A 24313-nucleotide genomic window follows, 5' to 3' on the forward strand; every position below is an offset into this window, starting at 1 on the left:
GCTCATGCAAATGGAAAAGAAGTTTCAAAGAAACCCAAAGAACTGGGCTGCATACAACGAATTCATGAAAGAATACCTTAAGATGGGACATATGGAATCTGTAAAGACAACGGGTCAAGGTAAATACTATTTACCCCATCAAGCAATCATCAGGCCTGGAAGCTTAACTACGAAGCTACGAGTAGTTTTTGACGCATCCGCAAAGACGACAAATGGACTAAGCCTAAATGACGTTATTATAGCTGGTCCTAAGATTCAAAAGGATATATTCGATATTCTAATTAAATGGCGCAAGTGGCAATATGTTATGGTAGCTCACATTGAAAAAATGTATCGCCAAATAAAGGTTGCTGAGAAAGACCAAGAATACCAATATATCCTATGGAGAGATGATCCAAAATTGCCGATCAGTGAGTTTAAGTTAACAACCGTAACTTATGGCACCTCGGCAGCACCTTTCTTAGCAGTCCGATGTCTACGAGAGCTGGCAGATCGGTTTTGGCAAGAGAATAGCGTCTTAGCAGAAACAATAAGAGACGACTTTTATATGGATGACCTCATAACTGGTGGAGACACAGTCAACGAGTGCTATGAACTTCAAAGGAAATTGAGACAAGTGATGGAGAAGGCATCTGATGCATCTGCGAAAATGGGTTGCAAATGACGAACGCATTTTAGCCGACATTCAGGACGACGGTGCTACGAAGAAAATCTGCATTGAGGAGAATGAATCGATCAAAACCTTAGGACTTCAATGGGATCCGAAGAAGGATACATTTACGTTTTCGGCAGAAAACCCAATGCTAACACGCATAACTAAGCGGTTAGTGTTATCTAAGTTGTCCAGAATTTTCGACCCACTAGGATGGTTGGCACCGGTAACGATTCAAGGCAAATGTTTCATTCAGGAACTGTGGAAGTTACCGATGACTTGGGACGTTGAATTGGAAACCAACTTAGCAAACTGGTGGATGGAATATGCTAAAGGTCTATCAGATTTAGAAGAAATTTGCATTTCACGCTGGACTGGATGCTCCAAAGGTATTATGGAGCTACATGGATTCTGCGATGCATCAGAGAAAGCATATGCAGCGGCTGTGTATACAAAAGTAGGCGGCAGAGTTACCTTGCTAGCAGCAAAAAGCAAAGTAAATCCTATAAAAAACAGGAAAACAATTCCAAAGTTGGAATTATGTGCTGCGCATTTACTAGCAAAGTTATTAGCGAAAGTGCAGGCTATATGGAGCAACAAGATTACAACGCATGCATGGAGTGATTCGCAAATTACTATTGCCTGGATACAGAACAAGCGCAGCAAAGATAAGTTCGTCAGAACTAGAGTGGAAGATATCAATAAACTAATTCCCAATGTCAAATGGAATTACGTTAAATCGGAAGAAAATCCAGCAGACGTGGCTTCAAGAGGGATATCACCGCAAGCTCTTAAAACCTGTGAAATTTGGTGGAGAGGGCCGAATTGGCTATCTATAGATGCACAACACTGGCCCACTCAAAAGGAATCGGAAATGGTTGTGGTATCCACATTGATAAAATCCGAATATCTGCAAAACCATCTTTTATCAAAGTATTCATCGATCGACAATCTTCTTAGAGTAATGGCGTATGTATGTAAGACGGGGTATTGGGACTTCTCAACAAAAGGAGTACTCGAGTAGATTTAAGAAGAAATGCAGAAAAAGTATTAAGACAGGAGAAGCGACAGCAGAGCGACAGAAGAGAGCAGTAGAAACAGCAGAGCGACAGAAGAGAATAGCGACAGCGGAGAAGCAGAGAGCAGCAGCAGAGCGAGAGAAGGGGATTCGGAGAGTAGAAGTCAGCAGATATGGACGTCAGAGAACGAGTTAAGAATGCAGAAAAAACGAAAGCAGAAAACTTAAACTAAACTTGTAACATTCATCGTTAATAATAATACTGATATTTAAATACCTATAATAATAAAAACCAAAGTTGAGTAAATCTCATCTTACATTTGGGGGCTCGTCCTAACCTGAAAATTGCAAGTGACGCCGTCCCGAAAAGTCTCAACGCCGTCCCGAAAAGTCTCAACGCCGTCCCGAAAAGTCTCAACGCCGTTCCGAGAAGTCTCAACGCTGCCCCGAGAAGTCTCAAAAGACGAAGAAGAAGAGTTTGACAGACGCCGGTTAGCAACGGGGAATGCGTGTGAGTGAGAAGGAAATTAAGCAAGAGCCGTCGCGGATTCCAATTTCAAAAGGAAAACAGTCATATTACACAAGGTCAGTGGCTGCGGCAGACAAAAAGATTAAAATGAGTACGCCGTTGGAAAGCGATTGCGAAATAAGTGGAAATGAAAATACGAAAGAAATGAAAATCGTGCAAGAACTTGTCGCAACAAGCGGAGAGCAATGTGGGAATGCAAGAAACAACATGCAGAATCATGTCGGGACAAGTGGAGAGCAACGTGGCGCAGTTGGTTTAATCGAAAGCAGCTCGATCAACGAAAATACAAGAACGCTGAAAGATTTAGTGCAGCTTCTTGCTATTAAGATTGGAGCGGAGGAGCGAAACAACGGTTGCTCGATTACGGCAGAAAGCTTTGCGAAGATCATTCCAGAGTTTGACGGAGAGTCCATGCCGGTTAAAAATTGGTTTTAAAATTTTGAGATGAATGCGGCAGCCTACGATCTGAACATTAAGCAGATGTATGTTCAGGCTCGCGCCAAAATGACTAACACAGCGAAGTTGTTTTTGGAGTCTACGTATGTACACCAATACTCAGAGATGCGTATGCTGATGGAAACAGAGTTCAGTCGACAATATGTCTGCAGCGCGGATGTACACGAGCAGCTCCGCGACCGCAAGAAACGCAAGCAGGAATCATTTCACGAATACCTACTACAGATGAAAAAGATCGCTTCACTTGGCAACATTGATGCACGTTCAGTTATCCGCTATGTTGTTGACGGCTTGAACATGAGAAGTGATTTCAGATACTCTCTCTACAGTTGCAAGTCTTACAAAGAACTACAGGAGCAGTATGAGGTGTTCGACCGTGTGGTCGAGAAGCCATTTAATCCTAACGAGGGAAAGTGGACGTCGAGCCAGAAAAAGCAGCACGAGGGACAGCACGACAGGAAGAGTCACTGCTTTAACTGCGGATCATTAGATCATCATCGTAAGGACTGCAAGTCTGCTGTAAAATGCTTCAGTTGCAACAAAGAGGGTCACATGTCAAGAGATTGCCCTGGGTCAGCTGCTGGCGTCCAAGTCGTACGCAGCTCAAGTCGCATGAAAAATGTCACTATCAACAATGTGGCAGTGGAGTGTCTGGTAGATACGGGAGCCAATGTATCTATACTGCGCAAGTATATCTTTAACAAGATACCAAATGTTACCCTGGAGAGGTGTGCGTCGAAGCTTCGTGGGCTGGGAAGGAAGATTACGTGCACAGTTGGCTACTTTTTGGCGGAGGTTGCGGTGGACAAGGAGATGACTAGACACAAGTTCGTCGTAGTGGCGCAGAAGATGACCAACGAGATGAACGATCTGCGCATGCTGCTCGAGGAGCAAAATGCGCGCAACAATTTGCTCGAGAAGAAGCAGCGCAAGTGCGATGCCGAGTGCCAGTCCCTGCAGGACGCGTCGCGTCAGGAGCGGCAGGCCAAGGAGCAGGAGGAGGAGCTGAACGAGATGGCCGGTCAGATACAGCTGCTCGAGCAAGCCAAGCTTCGCCTGGAAATGACTCTGGAAACAATGCGCAAGGAAGCGCGCCGTGAGTCGCAGCAGCGCGACGAAGAGCTGGAAGAAGTGCGCGGTAACGGCTACAAGAAGATTAAGGCCCTTGAGTGTCAGCTGGAAACTGAGCACGAGGAGCGGACTCTGTTGCTGCGCGAGAAGCACGAGCTAGAGCGGCGCCTCTCCTCCATGGAGGATCGCGATCGTGTTGATCGCGACGCCGATGAAGCGCTCAACCAAAAACTGCGACGGGATCTTCGCAAATACAAGGCCCTGCTCAAGGACGCCCAGACACAGTTGGAGCGTCTTAAGGCCGACACTCCTGGCAAGACGCTTATAAGACAACTGCGTAACCAACTGGAGGATGCGGAGTCTGCTCGTTCCCTGGCTATGAAAGCGCGACAAACAGCGGAAGCAGAACGTACTGAAGTACAGGCCATGTTCGAGGAGTCGCATCGAGCTAGGAATGACGCGGAAGAGCGAGCCAATGCGGCACACAGAGATCGGGCTGAGCTTCAGGCCCAGATTGAGGAGAACGAAGAGGAGCTTGGCGAACTGATGAAGAAGTACAGTGCCACGGTAAAGCAACTGAGAAAGGATGCAAAGATCGAGATTCAACGCGCACAGGAATCTTATAAAAGGAATTTTGACCTTAAGCGGAAACCAGAAGTCGCATATAAAGTAGGAGACCTAGTCGCTATACGCCGGACACAATTTGGTGCGGGAAAGAAGTTGGCTGGAGAATATATGGGACCGTACGAAGTTTCAACTGTCAAGAGGAACGGCAGATACGAAGTTCGAAAGGCAGCAGATTTTGAAGGCCCATGTAAGACTTCCACAAGTTGTGATTACATGAAGTTGTGGAGGTATGTCCAGGACAATGAGGATGATTGGTCATCTGGGACAGATGAATAGTTATGGCCGAATGTAAGACGGGGTATTGGGACTTCTCAACAAAAGGAGTACTCGAGTAGATTTAAGAAGAAATGCAGAAAAAGTATTAAGACAGGAGAAGCGACAGCAGAGCGACAGAAGAGAGCAGTAGAAACAGCAGAGCGACAGAAGAGAATAGCGACAGCGGAGAAGCAGAGAGCAGCAGCAGAGCGAGAGAAGGGGATTCGGAGAGTAGAAGTCAGCAGATACGGACGTCAGAGAACGAGTTAAGAATGCAGAAAAAACGAAAGCAGAAAACTTAAACTAAACTTGTAACATTCATCGTTAATAATAATACTGATATTTAAATACCTATAATAATAAAAACCAAAGTTGAGTAAATCTCATCTTACATGTATTACGCTTCATAACAAAGCTGAGAGGAAAATCGCAACAGCCGTCACATCTTACGGTGGAGGAATTAAAGCTAGCGAAGATTGCTGTGGTAAAGATACAACAACAGCTAGATTTTGGACACGAAGTCAGACTACTCGAAAACAAAAGACCTTTAGATAGTGATCCGTTTTTGGATAGTGATGGCGTACTTCGAGTTGGTGGACGACTACAAAACGCAATGATACCGTATAATGTAAAACATCCAATTATACTGGATAAGTCACATTTGACTTGGTTAATTGTAAAGGATTCTCATAAAGAAACTCTGCATGGCGGAATTAACATTATGAGAACTTATATTCATAGGGAGTTCTGGATATTTGGCATACAAAATTCCTTAAAGAAATATTTAAGGGAATGTATTGTATGCATACGATACAAGCAAGAGATGTCCAGTCAACTGATGGGAAATTTACCAGTTTATCGAGTAACGGCTGATTACTCATTTCAAAATACTGGAATAGACTACGCCGGACAGTTCCAGATTCGCTGCTCAAAGGGAAGAGGTCAAAAAACGTATAAAGGATACATTTGTGTATTTGTTTGTATGGCAACAAAAGCAATACATTTGGAAGCTGTTAGCGACCTTTCGTCAGACAAATTCCTGGAGGCTCTTCGACGGTTCTTTGCAAGACGAGGCAAGAGTGAGAACATATACTCAGATAATGGAACAAACTTCGTAGGAGCTTCAAGAGTATTGGACAAAGAATTTGTAGCTGCCATTGAAAACAATAATGAGTTAGCACCTACACTAGAAAAAGAAGGCATCAAGTGGCACTTTATCCCCCCGGGAAGCCCCCACATGGGAGGTTTATGGGAAGCCGGTGTAATATCAGTGAAGTATCACCTTAAACGAGTTATTGGTGAAAACAGCTTTACATATGAAGAATTTGCATCACTGCTATGTCAAATCGAAGCAGTACTAAACTCGCGCCCATTAGTCACTGTAAGGAGCGAAAACGATGGTGAGGAAATATTAACGCCGGGTCATTTTCTGGTGGGAAGACCTCTAATTGGAGCTCCTGAACATTTTGACGAAAGTAAGACAATCAGCTCTTTGGATAGATGGAAGCTTATTCAACGCATCAGAGGTGATTTTTGGAAGAAATGGAAAGAGGAGTATCTGGTGTCATTGCAACAGCGAACCAAATGGCGCCAGGTGAAGCCAAATTTGAAGGAGGGACAGTTGGTTCTTATAAAACATGAGAACACTCACCCTGCAAGATGGCCAATGGGAAGAATCATTAGTACGACTAAAGGACAAGATGATAAAGTCCGGGTAGTCACGGTTAAAACAAGATCGCTAAACAAGATCTGTCAACTTCCTGTTAGCGAAGCAAAACCAGCTGGAGCTGCAACGCCATCTAGAACGGAGTCAATGCAGCTACGCAAGGACAAGAAGCTTAGGCAGCGAGTTCCAAAAGGCAAAAGGAATGGCACTGGAAGCATAGCTACTGTGCTATGCTGTTTATTGATGTTGCAAGCTACAACTGCGACAAAAAATTCGGAAGAAATTCCCAAAGAACTTGGGAAAATTTACGACATCGACTCAAAAGCTGCAGTTATGGTAAACAAAATTGGTCAAATTGAAGTCGGTACATCCAGTTGGCAATTATTGTTTTATTATGACATGCAAGCCTATTTTGATGTCATAAAACAATCAGAGGACTTCCTGGAAAAATCCCGCCTGGTTTGCGAAAAAATGGGAGACTTCAAGGACTACTGCGATTTCTTCGGCACGACAATAAGGACAAAAATTGACAACATAAAAGAAAAAGACAAAATACTACGGCACCTTACCAACCGAAAGAAAAGGTTTATACTGTTCTTTGATATCGGAAATGCAAATAGAATACAGGAAAATATGCAAACGATCATAAAAAACGAAAAACATCTAATGGATTATGTTGACAATCAGAATTCGGTCATCAATGCCACGGAAGAATTAGTAAGAGCAACTACGATAGAAGCAAACCGGAATTTGGGAAAACTGACCCAACAAGTCAATATTATTGCAGAAACCATGAAGGACCACTTTATGGTATATAATGAGTCAATTAAATTCCTTATGTTATCAAATCAAGTGCGAAACTGGATTGAAGAGGCAGAAAGCCTACAAGCAACAGCGATCTCAATGGTAACGGACATTAGTGAAGGAAGAATTCATTTTACACTAATTGCGCCTAACAAAATGCTGGAGGAGCTCGAAAAAGTTAAGCAAAAATTAGGACGAAAACAAATGCTACCGGGTGGAAATTTAGTTATACAATTACCACTGATCTATAAACTGATGAAGGCACAAGCTATGTTGAAGGATAATGTCCTATTCATTGAAGCAAAATTGCCGATATACAACAATCAGGAAACGGATCTCTTTGAAGTAATCCCAATACCACTGTGGACAAACGGAACAAAGCTTATTCCGAAATTGAATTCTAAATATTTGGCGTTCAATACAGACATAAACGCATATCACCTAATGTCTGAAATGGAAATTAACCAATGCAGACAAGAGGATTCGACAACATGGCTTTGCGAAAATAATTGGGCATGGAAAAACGCGGATGATCACTCTTGCGAAACATTATCGACTCAAAAGCTGCAGTTATGGTAAACAAAATTGGTCAAATTGAAGTCGGTACATCCAGTTGGCAATTATTGTTTTATTATGACATGCAAGCCTATTTTGATGTCATAAAACAATCAGAGGACTTCCTGGAAAAATCCCGCCTGGTTTGCGAAAAAATGGGAGACTTCAAGGACTACTGCGATTTCTTCGGCACGACAATAAGGACAAAAATTGACAACATAAAAGAAAAAGACAAAATACTACGGCACCTTACCAACCGAAAGAAAAGGTTTATACTGTTCTTTGATATCGGAAATGCAAATAGAATACAGGAAAATATGCAAACGATCATAAAAAACGAAAAACATCTAATGGATTATGTTGACAATCAGAATTCGGTCATCAATGCCACGGAAGAATTAGTAAGAGCAACTACGATAGAAGCAAACCGGAATTTGGGAAAACTGACCCAACAAGTCAATATTATTGCAGAAACCATGAAGGACCACTTTATGGTATATAATGAGTCAATTAAATTCCTTATGTTATCAAATCAAGTGCGAAACTGGATTGAAGAGGCAGAAAGCCTACAAGCAACAGCGATCTCAATGGTAACGGACATTAGTGAAGGAAGAATTCATTTTACACTAATTGCGCCTAACAAAATGCTGGAGGAGCTCGAAAAAGTTAAGCAAAAATTAGGACGAAAACAAATGCTACCGGGTGGAAATTTAGTTATACAATTACCACTGATCTATAAACTGATGAAGGCACAAGCTATGTTGAAGGATAATGTCCTATTCATTGAAGCAAAATTGCCGATATACAACAATCAGGAAACGGATCTCTTTGAAGTAATCCCAATACCACTGTGGACAAACGGAACAAAGCTTATTCCGAAATTGAATTCTAAATATTTGGCGTTCAATACAGACATAAACGCATATCACCTAATGTCTGAAATGGAAATTAACCAATGCAGACAAGAGGATTCGACAACATGGCTTTGCGAAAATAATTGGGCATGGAAAAACGCGGATGATCACTCTTGCGAAATATCTCCATTGAAACCAAGCAAGGCACACTCATGCGAAATGATGGAATTCCAAGGCAATTCGTTCATCAAAGAGATAAGTGGATCCAACCGTTGGCTATTTAGACTGTTTCGGAATACAACAGCTAATATAAGATGCAACGAACAGCATCAAGTTATAAGACTGCCCAATCAAGGCATTATACAACTACCTGCAGGATGCACAGCGATATTAGGGGATACAACAATTATTACTCCTCAAAAAGTAATTTCGACAGCGTCTGAAATGTCTATCTTTCCCAGTTTACGAATTATAGATGACAAGGAGACATGGAACGTGGTCCCGCTGAAGCACTTGATTGTCAACAACACTAATGAACTACAAAATCCTCAAATGCGCATCAAGACTCTGAAAAATAACAGAAAATTCTCCCCCCCCGGAGAATGTCTAAAGATGTGTTTAGACATGATAAGTAGACAAACTATAAATATGTTATATTTATGGGCTGCAATAAACATGGCACGGGACAACATAAGTGGCAACTACAGATAAGTACGATTGCAGTGGTCTATTGCCGAAGTGTTAAGAGATATGGTCACGCGGGAGGTGATTAGCGCGGTCATAGGTCACAAATATAGATTTAAGATAAATCTTAGCTGCATTGACCAATGCAGACTGCAGCGTCTTACAAGCGCTGCATTATATAATTAGATGATAAGAACCTATGTAAGAATGAATAAAAGGCGATGCCCTCGCAGTAGCGAGTCAGTTAGATTCAAACACCCGAATTGAACTCATTAAGTGTACGCATTAGTTTATAGTGTGAACAAATACCAAAATCTCCTGAATCTGTTTAAATACTCTGAAGAGTAACGCTACTCAGCGTACGACTTTGAATTTGTATGTAAATTATGAGCATTCCGTCTTTTAATTATATGTTCCCAAAATAAACTGACAAATTTTTAAGAACTCATCATAGGAGAAGATCAAAAGGCAATATATATTCACGTGGTAAATACCAGTTTTTTGGCGATATTTAATTTCGGTTTAATTTTAAGGCTTTTATAAAAGCTGTACGAAAATTAAATAAGTATGGCAGAAAAGTAATCATACATTTGGTATTTTTATACCCATCACTCGTAGAGTGAATGGGTATAATAGAATCGGAGATGAGTATTTAACAGGTAGAAGAAGCGTTTTCGACCTTATAAAGGATACATACTCTTGATCAGGATTACTAGAGAAGGCGAACTGTCCATGTCCGTTTGAACGCTATAATCTCAGGAACATTAAAAGCTAGAAAGATCGATGAGTTGCAGATGATGCATGCGATGAGCATGCAGATTTCAGAGACATAGACGCACTTTTGAAAAATGTTTTGATATTTTTTAACTTTTTTGTTAGTTTTTTAAATTTGCCACGCCCACTATTACGCCCACAAACCGCCAAATACTGTCAGTGCTGAAATTTCTCCTTCGCACTCCCACTAGCTGAGTAACGGGTATCCGATACTCGGGGAACTCGACTATAGCATTCTCTTTTGTTATGTATTGTTTTTGTTGTTTTTATAATATACATTTAATTATAATAATATACTTAATATACTTTTGCAGGTGTAAAGTCGGTTGAAGGAGAAAGGCTGGTCCTAACAAATGTGCATCGTTCCGATATGGGAGGCTATAATTGCATTGCATCTAATGGAATACCTCCTTCAGTTAGCAAGAGGTTTAACGTTTACGTTAATTGTAAGTAGTCTTTAATCTTTAGTCACTATGAAACTTAAGCCGATTTAATGAAACAGAGAGAGAGGGCCGCAGTGTTGGGCTAACAAAATATTTCGTTCCTGGTCTCACCAGGAGTAAATGATAATTGTGGGACCTAACTATATATGCACAAATGTAGGTGTGTATGTATAGATAAGGATCGGTAAATTTATGTAAGTTTTTAAGACGGCTTTTAACAATTTGACCTGTTAATTAAAGGAAGGTTAGTTGCTACAACTCAAAACTAATCGTAACATGGTGATTAACCAATCATATATTTATATATTATATAAAAACTTGGCGCTAGTAAATGCGCATGGTGCCTGTGCTATTGGAGCCGCTCCTGAACCAGCACGTAATCTTGGCGCTGCAGGATCTAGGTGAATTTGTATGCGCAGCAAATCTTCAGGCCAATTTTAACTTAAGCCACTTTCTTGGAAATATGGTCGAAAGTATACCAAGATTAAACACTAATTAAATAAATTCGACCAATGTTTTAAAATTCGAGCACTATGTATCTAGGCACCCAGCAGAATATAAGTGAATTAACAAGTGGAAGTGCGTTTTTTGTCATATAAATGTATTCTCCTTGCCAAATTCTCACCACTAGTTGCGGACACGAATTCAACTACGGCTAAATTGGGGAATAATAAAATTTGTCTTCTCTGGTCAGCACGCTCTCCTTACCATTGACAGAAAATTAGTCTGATGACCTACAAAGCCAACCTTCTGGGTCAAAATCCAAGCTTAAGACTAGGCGTGGCCAAATGATATACACACCAAGAAATTTGGTTATCGATGCATATGTGTGTAAGCTTTCAGTTTTGTCAGGAATTAAGCGAATGGGTAGCGCGACTAATTAAGTGTAGGAATCGAAACGCTATAGTATTAGGTATACTTTAATTAATTAATCAAATATGGGATAATACACGGAGTAAGGTAATAATAAGTTTAGTCGATGTTAACGTTTTTGCCGCTCCTTGCAATCACGTCCGCTTTGATCGTTGGTTCTCTCTCGACTCTCTCATGGCATTCCCTTTTTATATTTTCCAACACCGAATGTGTACATATGGAATGCTTACTTATAAGGATGCATCCAGGTTGAGTTTTAATTGGAGTGTGACAGCTCGGCCAATCCTGCATTCGGATCGTCCTCGATTCGGTCATCTTCGTCATCAGATACATCCAGCTCGGGAATAGTAGCGCACGTGGTTTTATCATGGTTTTATCTTGTCGGAGGAGAACACAGAACTGTATTTACGTCCTGTAATCTGTATTCCGGGGATATCTCCGACGACGTAGCGATCATTTCCCATGACCTTGACAACTTGATAGGGTCCTCGGTATCGTGGTTTTAATTTGCGTGATTCTCCCGTTGCAGCCGGCTCATTTTCAATGACTACGAGTCGAATCTCTGCTTCCATTTGGCTCGTTCGGAAGCGATGTTAGCGACAGCTTGCGTTCTGCTTGTATGGATGCCGGTAAATGGTTTTGCACAACGCCAACAGCATTAAAGTTAAAAACGAGATCAATCGGACTAAATCCCGACGTATCATTCTTTTGTGAATTGAAACTCCATTGAAGAGTATGTAAATTTAGGTCCCAAACCTTTGCGTTCTCACTCATAGTCCGTACATAAATAAGGATTGTTTGATTCGCACGCTCTATTTGTCCATTTGCTCTAGGTGTTCGTACGAGGTTTTTGATGTGCTGAATCTGGTTGTTCTTACAATAATCTTCAAACTGCTTGGAAGTAAACGCTGTTCCACGGTCGGATATTATAACGCTAGGCAATCCGAAATAACTTGATACTTCATTAAGGATGTTTAGTACGGGTGCGGTTTTCGTACTTTTTACTGCTTTTACGATTAGGAACTTGCTGAACGGATCAGATATAGGCAGAATATGGGTATTTCCTCGTTTGCCGCGAATGAAGGGTCCCAGATGGTCTACGTGAAGTTTTCGAAATGGTATTGGAACGGTGTCGTTGTAGTGCATACATCCTTCGGGTTTTCCACCTTTCGACTTGTCCTTTACATATTTTCTCATTTTTGGGAACTAGAATCTTTGTTTAATCCGTGCAATGGTTTTGTCCAATCCAAAATGCCCTACATCATTGTGACTTGTCCGTACTATACGCCACCTAACTCCCCTTGGAACAACGAAAGCCTTTCCATTTTCGACTTTGCGATACAGACGGTGATTTTCAATGACGTAATCAGCTTGAATTTGCTTTGACTGATCTGTATGTCGTTGACCCTTTAAGACGGCGATAATCTCAGCAGGCGTTTGGTCCTGTAGTTGCATAGTTAAAAGCCAGTCGTCAATGTCAGTTATTATAGTGCGTACTATTTCATCTAGAGGTATTTGAGAATATAAATCCGGAGCACGACTCAAGGCGTCAAAGTGAGCCATTTCGCTACCATCTCGGTGAATGAATTCACAGTCGTAGTCCAAGATCTTGATCCACCAACGAGCTACCTCAGGTATTATCTCTTTATTCACCTTAACTTTGGCAATAGCAGAACAATCAGTAATAAGACGAAATGGTTTACTCAAGATATATGTACACCCGGAATCTTTGAAGCGTCTCTCCTACGGCCAATGTCTCGAGTTCGTAGCTGTGGTACATACTTTCACCTGCTGTACAATGTCGGCTAAAATTACAAACAGGTCAAGCAGGCCAATCCTTTTGATCATGTGACTGTAGCAACACTCCTGCTAGACCTACAGCACAAGCGTCGGTGTGGACCTCGTGATTCGCTGAAAAATCATATAAAACCAGTACTGGTACAGAGCACAATTTTCCGATGAGTTCATTGAAAGCTTCATGTTGAATGAAATGTTTCTTGTTCAGTTTTCTGTAAAAGAATGGTTAGGGGCCTAGAGATCAAGGAGTAGTTTTCCACAAACTTTCGAAAGAATCCAGTGAAACCTAAAAATCTTTTGACCACTTTGACATTTGTCGGAACTTTAAAATTTCGAATAGCGCAAACTTTATTGTCGCCCAGAGTAATTCCGTTTTTATTTACGATGTGTCCAAGGAACGTTATCTCCGATTGAAGAAACTTGCATTTGTCATCTCGAAGTGTTAAGCCACTCTCCTTAAGGATTTTGAGAAACTTTTCGAGCCGTTGAATACCTTCATTAAATGTTTAATCGGGATTATCACAACGTCCAAATATACGAGTACTTCGCCTGGCTTCATGCGTTTGACTATTCTATTCATTACGGCTTGAAAGACGGCTGAAGCATTGACAAGACCGAATAGCATTCGGTTATACTCGTAGTGGCCATCAGAAGTAACGAATGCTGTGGACGGTTTCGATGATTCGCTTACCTCGATTTGATGATACCCCATGCGTAAATGCAATTGCGTGAAATATGCATTTTTAGAGTAATACTATTAAGATGACGGTAGTCGACGCAAAGCCGATGTTTCCCGAGGCATATGGCGAGTTTGAGGGACGAATAATATCGCATTCAAGCAGTTCGGAGATTATATTGGCGACGATAGGCCTAAGGGCGATCGGGGTACGTTATGGTTTTGTATAACATGGAATGTTTGACGTTAAATTGATTTCCATTTTGTTAGAGAACATTTCCCGAGTTCGCTTGTTTTATTCGTAAAGCAAGACGAGTTTTCCGATATGACGCGTTTTATGATTTTATTATCAACCGCTGAACTGCCTTGTGAAATTCCAATTTTTTTTTTGCGACAATACATTCATTTCCCTGAATTATGAATTTTCTGTCCTCGCGACACAGAATATCTCTTCCCAAAAGTACATTTTTGCTAAGCAAATTGTCGTTCACCACTAGCGTTTCAGTTTCGTACACAATTCTATCAATTGAGATTTTTGCAAGAAGTTTCTGGGTACAAAAGAATTTTCCGCAACCAAAGCCGTTTAAGATGACAGCACAACGTTGTGATACGCCTAGATCTTCAGCAAATGATTGCCGAATAAGCGTACGTGTACTTCCAGGATCCACAAATGCATTTGTACCATTTCCGTTGACCGATATTATTTTGCAAATGTCCAAATGGGTATTAGAATTAATTTCATTAATGTTTGGATCCGCCTTTGGTTTTTCGGGAAAACTGGCTGAGTCGTGTGTGGTACGATTGCAGTGACCGCAACGGGTCTTGCGCTGAGGTTCAGGACATTTCGAGGAATGATGTCCAACGTTTTGACAGTTGTAGCACTTTACTGCAATTTTAATTTTGTCGTTAGCAACACGTTTTGGAAACGCTTGTATATTTTTAAATTTATATTAAAGTGATTATGTTTTATTTCGTTATACGCTGAATATGCAAGAATATCTCTTAACAGGTCGTTACAAGATATATAATTATTAGATATCTTCCTTTTAAAATCGTAATCATTAATCCCGTTGATGATTGCTGAATCGGTTAACTTACCGTTTTTACCAATAGCTAGCATTTTATAGAAATAGTCTTGCGGTTATTCACTGAGATCTCGACGAATTTGGGACATTTTAAGGTGAACGTCTGCGGAATTACTGATACATGGAAATCCGTTAAGGAACTTTGACATAATGGCAATGTTTGGAAGACTTCTTCAGTTGAGTCTACCCAATACCGAGCAGCACCTAGCATCTTTTGTTGAACTGCCGGGGTATATGGATTTTCGTTATATATAATATTTGACGATGTTGCGAATGTGTATTATATTGATTTAAGTCATAGTGTGGCTGTGAATATGTGCCGAAAGGTGCCGTTGCTGCGTTACAAATGAGCGTGAGGAATCGGAGAATTAATTTTTGGCTGTGACGAATAAGTATTCGTTTGCGAATTAACGTGGTTTTGCGGTGTCGTTGAGAAATGAACGTGTTGCGGAAAGAACGAATGTTGCGGAAAAGCAGCGACAATTTCGTGTCGCTGTGACGTGATAACATTAACGTGCTGCCGAGACGTAGCAATATTATCGTGTTGCTGTGACTTAACGATATTATCCTGTTGCTGAGACGTATCAACATTAGCGTGTGACGCACTCGATCGCAAAAAACTTGTTGAGACGTGTTAGGCATACGAATGTTACCATGTGCACTACACTCCATAATTTCGTTTGCGTTTCAAGCGTTTTCGATTGGTGAGGAGATACCGATCGGATGAAAATATCTCTCTTAAAGTTCGCGCAATGATTTCTCTAATTCAGCAATTTTTTCTGCATTGATTGGTTTTTTGACCTCGCGTACTCGTCGTCACTGTTATGGGAATTTAGTCTCTTCAATAAGTCTTCACGATTTCCCGACGTTGAGAGTCCTGCTTCTCTGCATTTATGTTGCAGGTCTTTCTTGCTGACGTAATCCTTCTTCGAAGGCATGTTCGTTGCTTCGTTTCTTTGCGTTTTTATACGGTCATTTTTCGCACGATTTCACTTATTGCGCACTATATTATCCCACTTCTGAGAATGTCTCATACACACCAAGAAATTTGGTTCGCGATGCATATGTGTGTAAGCTTTCAGTTTTGTCAGGAATTAAGCGAATGGGTAGCGCGACTAATTAAGTGAAAGAATCGAAACGCTATAGTATTAGGTATACTTTAATTAATAAAGGATGAAACACGGAGTTAGGTAATAATAAGTTTTAGTCGATGTTAACGTTTTTTCCGCTCCTTGCAATCACGTCCGCTTTGATCGTTGGTTCTCTCTCGACTCTCTCATGGCATTCCCTTTTTATACTTTCCAACACCGAATGTGTACATATGGAACTTATAAGAATGCCACCAGGTTGAGTTTTAATTGGAGTGTGACACAATTGAACAATACCAATTAACAATTTGGAAATCGAGAGACATTTTTTTTTTCAGATATTGCTAGGGTGTGTCTTCGGTCTTCTGGTCATCGTGTTAGGAGGCTGCCAGGTGGTTGATGTGAGCTGTTCGGTTTAACAGTTCGAGTGGCGTTTAATCTGTTTTTTGACAGAGGGAATTTGGATGATGTACCAATAATGTAACAAACCGCATTTGCAATCATGCGCAGCGTCGCTTTTAAACTGTTTCATAACATACGAATCCGATGCCGTGCTTCATACTCGGATGCTGTATAATTCCCTGCATACTTTTTGTTCCCTTAGCATAAATAGGTCAGCGCAATCATATCCTGGGTGTTGAAATGGCAGTGCCTCTGTGATTCGAATGCTCGGTAGATCAGCCCTGAATTGCAGTGCTGTATATGTGCGTTGCCGAAAGCATTTTATGCAGTCGTGGACCAATTTTTTTATTAGATTGTGTGTGCCAAAGATCCAATATTTTTGACGTACAATGACGAACAGTGCTTGTTGTCCAATACTAAATTGCGATCCTCAATATAGCAACCATGTGCCTGTCGAATACAAGCGATGTGAATTTCATCAAAGTTCAGCAGTTTAAGGCATGTACGTGAGCCTTAAGCAGGTGTCTTTGCTCGTTCGATTAAGCTTAAAACGTAATCTACGATGCGAACTAGTTTTGATGGTTCTTATCCGTGATTTTCTCAAAGGAAAGAACAAAACCTTGAGGATATTAACTTTACCGCAAGCCTTTCCGGATCCGACAGTATGCCAAGCGGGTCAAAGATTGTTTACTGTTTAATGTTAGACAAACTCAGTAGGATAAAGTGTCATTGAATGCCAAGAATCTTTGCTACTGAAGCATTACCCTTGCCTTGGCCGTTCTTATTAGTTTTGGCCATTTCCGTGCAAATGCATGATGAGTTCGTGAACCATTTGCCAAGCTCCATGCCTGCTTGCATACAATAAACATAAAATAAGTTTCTCAGGAGAGCTTTCTTTTGTGTCCTTAAAGGAGCCATCAAACACTACCCTAAGTTTTTGAGTAATCACAGGGTGATTTAGCCGGGCTTCAGGTCGATTTCCTCGGCCAAGAGCTTTCGCATGTGGCCAAGATTGAAATAGTCACGCATAAACTTAACATACTGTGCATGCAGAACGGAGTTTTGTTGTCAGACGGCGCTCTACACCTCGGAATCATGCCAGTGTTTCTTGTAATATATCTGAGAATTGTTGATTAGGAGGTTTGAACGGCAGTTCATCGATGTAGCGCCCCTTGGCGTCACGCGAGTGTGTGTTTACAAAATGTTGCTCAACCTTGTCATCATCTGGTTCTCGATTTGTGTACTGGTTAACATCCTCCAGCTCCCAAAAGCGTCAAAGCGATGCGTCGATATCGATAACCGTATGCAAAGTTATAACAGACGATGAATTAATGATGAGTGAATTAGCGATGATGTTGTCCTGGCTGTCAAACTTTTATTTACCGGATGAGATGAGGAGATGTATAACAGTTCCGAGCCACTGTCCAAAAGCACCCTACATATAGTGCACGGCCCTTTAGAGTTGCGAACTAACACCAATGCTGTTTGCAATGCACTTTACTTTAGCCCTTGTAGCCGTGTAGTAGATGTTGCATTGCTTTTAGATCCAGGAGCGACTTTCACACGTGCAACGTGGCTGATGGTCACTGTTGCATTTTTAGGAGCGGCTAAATGGCGCTGTTCAACCTTTTCTGTCGTGACGTTGGTTACAGCTGTTGGCAAAATAGGTATTTGTGAATGAACCCTTGTGTGGTGATGACCGTGATAATGTTTACATGTGAATTTGGATTCATACTTCCGTGAAACATGCCCTAACTTCAAGCAGTTAAAGCACCAGGATTTGACTTTACTAAAAGCCCATCTTTGATCGACAGGTCAGATAACTGGGGACATGAGTAGATCTTGTGTTCTTTCGAATTGCATTTAACACAAGATCCTTTCTCTAATGATACCAATGAGTGTGATGTTCGTTTGGTATTGTTCTGCCGAGCATCTACATGGACATCTGTGTCAGCTTTACGTTTGCTTAGCTCAAATTCTTCACAGCGTCGGTCCAAAAACTTGAGTAAGTCGTCAATAGGTGGAGTATCCAGATGCAGCCTTTGAGCCTCCAGAGTTTCAGCATCAGCCTTGGCCAGAATGGAGTGGATCATCCAGCAGTCCCTGTTGTTTTGTCCAGCAGCTTCCAAGCCGCAATTTCAATTTCGTTACCATGCGCAGAATTGGGACATCAGCTTTGCGAGTCGAAGGTAAGTTTACAAATATATCTAGCACGGTTGTAGCATTCAATTAAACATGTCTAGATAATACCGTAAGCTAAGTCCGTAATAGGCATGTGACGCATTAAATCAGCAGCATCTCCCGTGATGTACGACTTTAAATAGTGATACTTCTGAATACTTGACGGATGTCAAGTATGTTCTTAAATGCTGTTCCTTGTAGTCTCCAGAAAATGGCTTAACCTGTATTTGGGCAAATCGTTCTACATTCTATTAGCCGCAGAGGTTGCGCGCATCATTGTTGTTGTAGCTGCTTGTTGTTTAGCCAAACACAATGCTCCGTACTTTTATTGAATGTCTCGTAGCTTAAGTGTCTAAGGGCTTAGAAGCTACGCGGAGTAGCCGCCAAAGCAGAGCACATTTCGCTCTCCTTATGTATATATATATCTTAAGAGGAGACGAGTGTACATAAGCGCATCCCCAAAGTGCTGACACTGCACTTCTTCCCTGCTTTTGGTTCTCATAAATATTGCAACAAAGTGTTACAATGTGCATTAACTTTATGCATGCTATAGATGTATATTAATTGTATTTATATGTGTATACTACAACTGCATCCTTTTGAAGAATAACGTAATATTATGAAGTTATTTTCAAATATATATATATATTATATTTATATATATTAGTATAATACCCGTTACTCGTATAGTAAATTGGTATACTAGATTGTAAACTATGGCCAGTTGAAAAGTATGTAACAGGCAGAAGGAAGCGTTTCCGACCATATAAAGTATATTTCGGAGCATGATTATTATTTTCGTTCACATTTGCGCGACTGGCGCCTGTTGCAATTAAGTGTAAATTTATGTTTTGCTTTGAACAGAATTCATTAAAACTTGATCCAGTAAAAGATCTACCCTGATCTGCAATGATTCGCGATGGTACACCAAATATGGATGTTGCCGATTTTAAAGCGTTTATACAACTTTCGCTGTTAATATTTACTGTGTGGTACAAATAAACAAACTTAGTAAAAGCATCTATTGGGACAATAATATACTCCTTTTGATCGTAATATCAATATGTATCGTATGCCATGGAATATCTACTTTGGGTATGGGATTTCCGGATGGAGGTTTAGTCAATTTGCAAGTTATACAATTTTCCACAAACTTTCGGACGTACTTAGCCATATTTTCGAACCAATAAAATTCGAGCATTTTATCCAAAGTTTTATCCCACCCAAGGAGTACAACCGCTTCATGGACATGGTTTACTATTGACCATCTGAATGGTCTGGGGACTACAGGGGGGCACCGAGTTTTTCCATTTCTATGGATTTTGCGATAAAGGATTTTCAAACGTAATTCATAACTTTTTGATAAGCTTTCTCCGAGTTCGTTGTTTTGAATTTTCAAAACGATAGCTGCAGTTTCTGGATCTTTTTGTTGCTCGGCAAGAAGCCAGTTGTCTGTTATTTCGGCTAACAAGACATGCTTAACTTCTGCCTTTGAAAAAGACTGCTCAATCGTTTTGGCTGATAGCGGATAATTACGAGAAGAAAATCAACATGAGCCATTTTAAATACTTGGGTATACTAGATATCAAAATCAAAAGATTGCATATACGCCCACCAATTACAATCAGTAAATATAGTAAAATGCCGTCCATGTAAATAATGCCGAAAGTGTTTCATGGAATTGTATACGGCTAAAGTTTCAAGCTCGTATGAATGATATCGAGATTCGGTAGAAGATGTTTTCTTGCTATAATATTCGATAACATGAGGCTTGTGCACTAGCATCAGTGTGCAACTCGATGGGATATTGTGGGTCAAATATAATAAGGACTGGCTCATCTGTCAGTATTTTCATAACCTTGCTGCGGATTTGTTCATGCTCTGGTTTCCATTCGAATATTTTACTTTTACAAGAAAGACCATATAACGGTTTCATTAACTCTGAAAATTTTGGCACAAATTGCCAAAAATTTGATGCAAGTCCAATCAAATCAACTGTCTTACTTGGGAAACTGACTGTGGAGGAGGTAATTTAATTAATGCTTGTATTTTACGCGGAGTGGGTCGAATTTCACCCTCCTTACCTTGAAAACACATTTTTTCAGAAACGAGCATTTTGCGATATTCAATGAAAAACCAACTTTGGATAGAATTCTTAAAACCGTTCTTAATCTTTCATAAGATTAGTTTGTGATACTATCATAATGTAATCCATATAAGCAATAACATATGAGTATGCAAGTTCACACAGGCCTGGCGACAGGGAATACGGGCCCGGGGGGAAAAAGTCCGTCCGAAATTGCTCCATTCTGTCCATCAGACGGACGAGATGCATTTGGGGTTGAAAGGTGTTTTTCCGTGAACGGCATTCGGCGATTTTGTGGCTTGTTTTTCCGCAAAAGTGGCATTTTGCATGCGTGTGCAAGCGCGCTTTCTTGCTTGTAGAATTTTCCGGTACAGACTGGTCCCTTCTTCTGGCAAATGAAAACGCCCGCAACTCATTTTGTAGTTCATTACGTGTCTTGATAGTAGTTGTGAACACCGTGCGTTGAATTCTAATATCAACAATTGCCGCATGCGCCAAGACAGTTGATACCGCAATTTCTTCTTTTGTCATGGACTTCCATTTGGCCATAAGTGTAGTTATAAGTCGGTTTCCATACAAAGAAAGGCTTTCGCTGTCACTAGGTCGACCGTTCAAGACATTGAACAATGTTGATGCTGGGGTCTCGTTGCCTTCAAATTGCTGCAGAAATTGTTCTTTGAACTCACTCCATGTCATTCCAGAAAAGCATAATTGCGAAAGCCAATTAGAAGCACTGCCCTCCAAAGATCTGCTTAGTGCAATTACCAAAGCACTGCCGTCCAGAGGATTTTCATCTACGATGAGATCGACATGCACTCGATGCATGTCCATGACTCCATGCATGACTCCAGCGGAGTCAGGATTAAATTTGGGAAGGGCAACAGTTTTAGGTGGATTCTGTGTTGACTGCGCGCCTCTTACTGAAGTTAAGACTTCAATTAGATTGCGATGCTGTAGTTCCAAAAGTAAACACAAACGGTCTTCGGTGATGGCTTGGTGTGGAGGCGATCCCACTTATGATGTCGGAGCATGGCAATGACATGCTGAACTCTCAAATGAAGACTTTGTCCATTTGACACCACACTCAGTATTTATAGGCCTGTGTTCTTGCATTTTTGTCGCGTCGATGTTCACTGCAATTCGGGCCCGAAACTACTCGAAGCTCGCCACACTTATGTCGCACCTAGGCTACGCAAAACAGAAACAACCGTTAGCCCAGGCATCGAACGGACACCAGACGAATTCTAGAAAATATAGAGAATTCTGCGAATTGCCTTGCATTTCATCATTTATTTAAATTAACATTAACATGGTAAAATGCTTCAGCATGACAAATAAAATATAATGCAGCGATATATAATATAAAGCGCCGACATATATATAATCTTGAACAGGATCAGTAGCCGAGTCGATCTCGCCAAAGCAGCCACGCCCACACTTTTAAAAATTGTATTGATTTTTTTAAATTTTTTTATTAGTTGTTCGCACTATAAACTTGTGCGTACATTTAATGAGTTCAATTCGGGTGTTTGAATCTAACTGACTCGCTACTGCGAGGGCATCGCCTTTTATTCATTCTTACATAGGTTCTTATCATCTAATTATATAATGCAGCGCTTGTAAGACGCTGCAGTCTGCGTTGGTCAATGCAGCTGAGATTTATCTTAAATCTATGTTTGTGGCCTATGACCGCGCTAATCACCTCCAGCGTGATCACATCTCTTGACACTTCGGCAATAGACAACTGCAATCGTACTTATCTGTAGTTGACACTTATGCTGTACGGGACATTTTTATTGCAGCCCTTAAATAGAACATATTTATAGTTTGTCTACTTATCATGTCTAAGCACATGTTTAGACATTAGTATTGTAAATTTTTCTCGATTTTCCAAAAATCTTTTTGCTACGCTCACTCTAACGCCCACAAACCGCCCAAAACTGCAGAAAATGTTTTGACATTTTCTCATTTTTGTATTAGCCTTGTAAATTACTATCGATTTGGCAACAAAACTTTGGCCACGCCCACTCTAACGCCCACAAACCGCCAAAAACTGTCAGTGTTGAAGACTCTCCTTAGCACTTCCAATAGCTGAGTAACGGGTATCAGATAGTCGTGGAACTCGACTATAGCGTTCTCTCTTGTTTTATTTTTGTTGCCGTTTTTTAATTTAATTATACTGTTCACCCGGCGCCATGAACTTTTTAATTCGTTTATTAAAATACCGTTAAACTTGGTGGCAAAATTAATTTATTTATTCGGCGGCGACGAAAAGAATACGTGTGCGCTTGACGTTTTCAAATTTCGACATAACTTATATTTCCACATGATCATACTTAGAGCCTTGCCTAACGATGGTTGGAGAAGGCGGGCAAATTCGCAAAGAGCGGGAGAGCACTTTAGTATGCCTCCGCCTTCGCCCTTAACTAACTTTCTTCGACATACCAATTACCACCGATCATTCATCATCCAATGCGACAAGTATTCATATGGTATTGGTGCAGTATGAGCTCAGTGGGACGAGAAGGGGCTTTTTCAAAACATCTAAGCCTAGCTCAGCAAAACTACTCGGTGACCGAGTTGGAATGTTTGGCAGTGGTGCTGACCATAAATAAATTTCGTATGTACATTTTTGGACACCCGTTGAAAATAATCACAGATCACGCCAGGCTCAAGCGGTTAATGAACCAAAAGGTTCTCAGTTACAATTTTTGTATAGAAGGGATCGCTATAGTGGCAGATGCGGTCTCACGAGCATACGAAGTAGAAACTGATATCTCTTCCATCGTAAACGTCCCTGCAATCGAAAACGACTCTTCACCTTTTTTAGACAAGGAATATGTACAGCTGAAAGAAAAAGTCTTAAAGGCTGCCCTTCCCGAGTCCCTTATTAAGTCACTACTTAGTATTTATACTATCTGCTTAAGTTTCCGAGTTGCTTGTTCCGTTTTGTAATAGTATTCTGGCCACGTGTGGTAGTCGACGTACAGAATTTTGTAGGCAAGTGTGAGACACAGTGTCAGACGTCAAAATATCCCACGCGAACATTAAAGCCACCAATTGGCTTGTTACGCATAGGTCATTTCAAAGACCGATTTCATAGGACCCATCCCACACTCCAAATATTGAGGAAATATTTGGTTCTACATAATCTTAGATCATTTTTCGAAATTAACCTTTTCAAACCAGTGAAGAAATTGTAACAACCCGCTTTTCTTGTTTCTGTTCGCTACGAATTGCAACGGATAGCTCAGAGAGTTTGTTTGTTCGTTCCACCAAATTTATAATTTTTGTGAGATTTTGCCAGATTAGAATAGCTTCCTTCGTCGTCCTTCTTTCGTTGTCAAACGTCGTCCGTGCCGGCTCGAATGGGGCTTAGGATGTTATGGGGGCAGGGTGTATCGTCTGTTATGTCAAGCCAACGCTCTTCCCCTAACCACCTTTGCCGACCAATGACTCCACTTTCCTTTCTGAACCCCCCCCCCCCCCTGAACTTATCGACGGGTGCACGTTTATTACTTTCTCAATCGCGGATCCATCCCATGTCCCGTTGGTTCACGGTGCGTTCTCTTTGTGCTTGTCCAAAGTGCAAAACGTTACCCGTTTCCGACCAGCGGGTGGTCCCGAGGTCCATTCTTTCCCGTTCGACCTGGCCGTCCTTGACTCCTCTCGCTTTCCTGCCGTCTTCGCTGTTGCTAGGCCGCTCCATGGCACCCGGATTTGTCGATCTAATAGAT

The 24313-nt window shown here is 41.0% G+C and overlaps 1 protein-coding gene across 1 annotated transcript in view; it reads left to right on the top strand.

Annotated features, from left to right (window-relative positions):
- Positions 1 to 5431: 5431 nt before the first annotated feature.
- Positions 5432 to 24313, top strand: part of LOC122624512 — a 183622-nt gene continuing 164740 nt past the window's right edge. The window contains exons 1-3 of the mRNA XM_043804122.1: positions 5432 to 5549; positions 5640 to 6083; positions 10260 to 10391. Coding sequence (XP_043660057.1) covers positions 5432 to 5549; positions 5640 to 6083; positions 10260 to 10391 — 694 coding nt within the window. The remainder of the gene's footprint in view (positions 5550 to 5639; positions 6084 to 10259; positions 10392 to 24313) is intronic.

This window comes from Drosophila teissieri, chromosome 2L, assembly GCF_016746235.2.
Source record: "Drosophila teissieri strain GT53w chromosome 2L, Prin_Dtei_1.1, whole genome shotgun sequence".
NCBI lineage: Eukaryota > Metazoa > Arthropoda > Insecta > Diptera > Drosophilidae > Drosophila > Drosophila teissieri.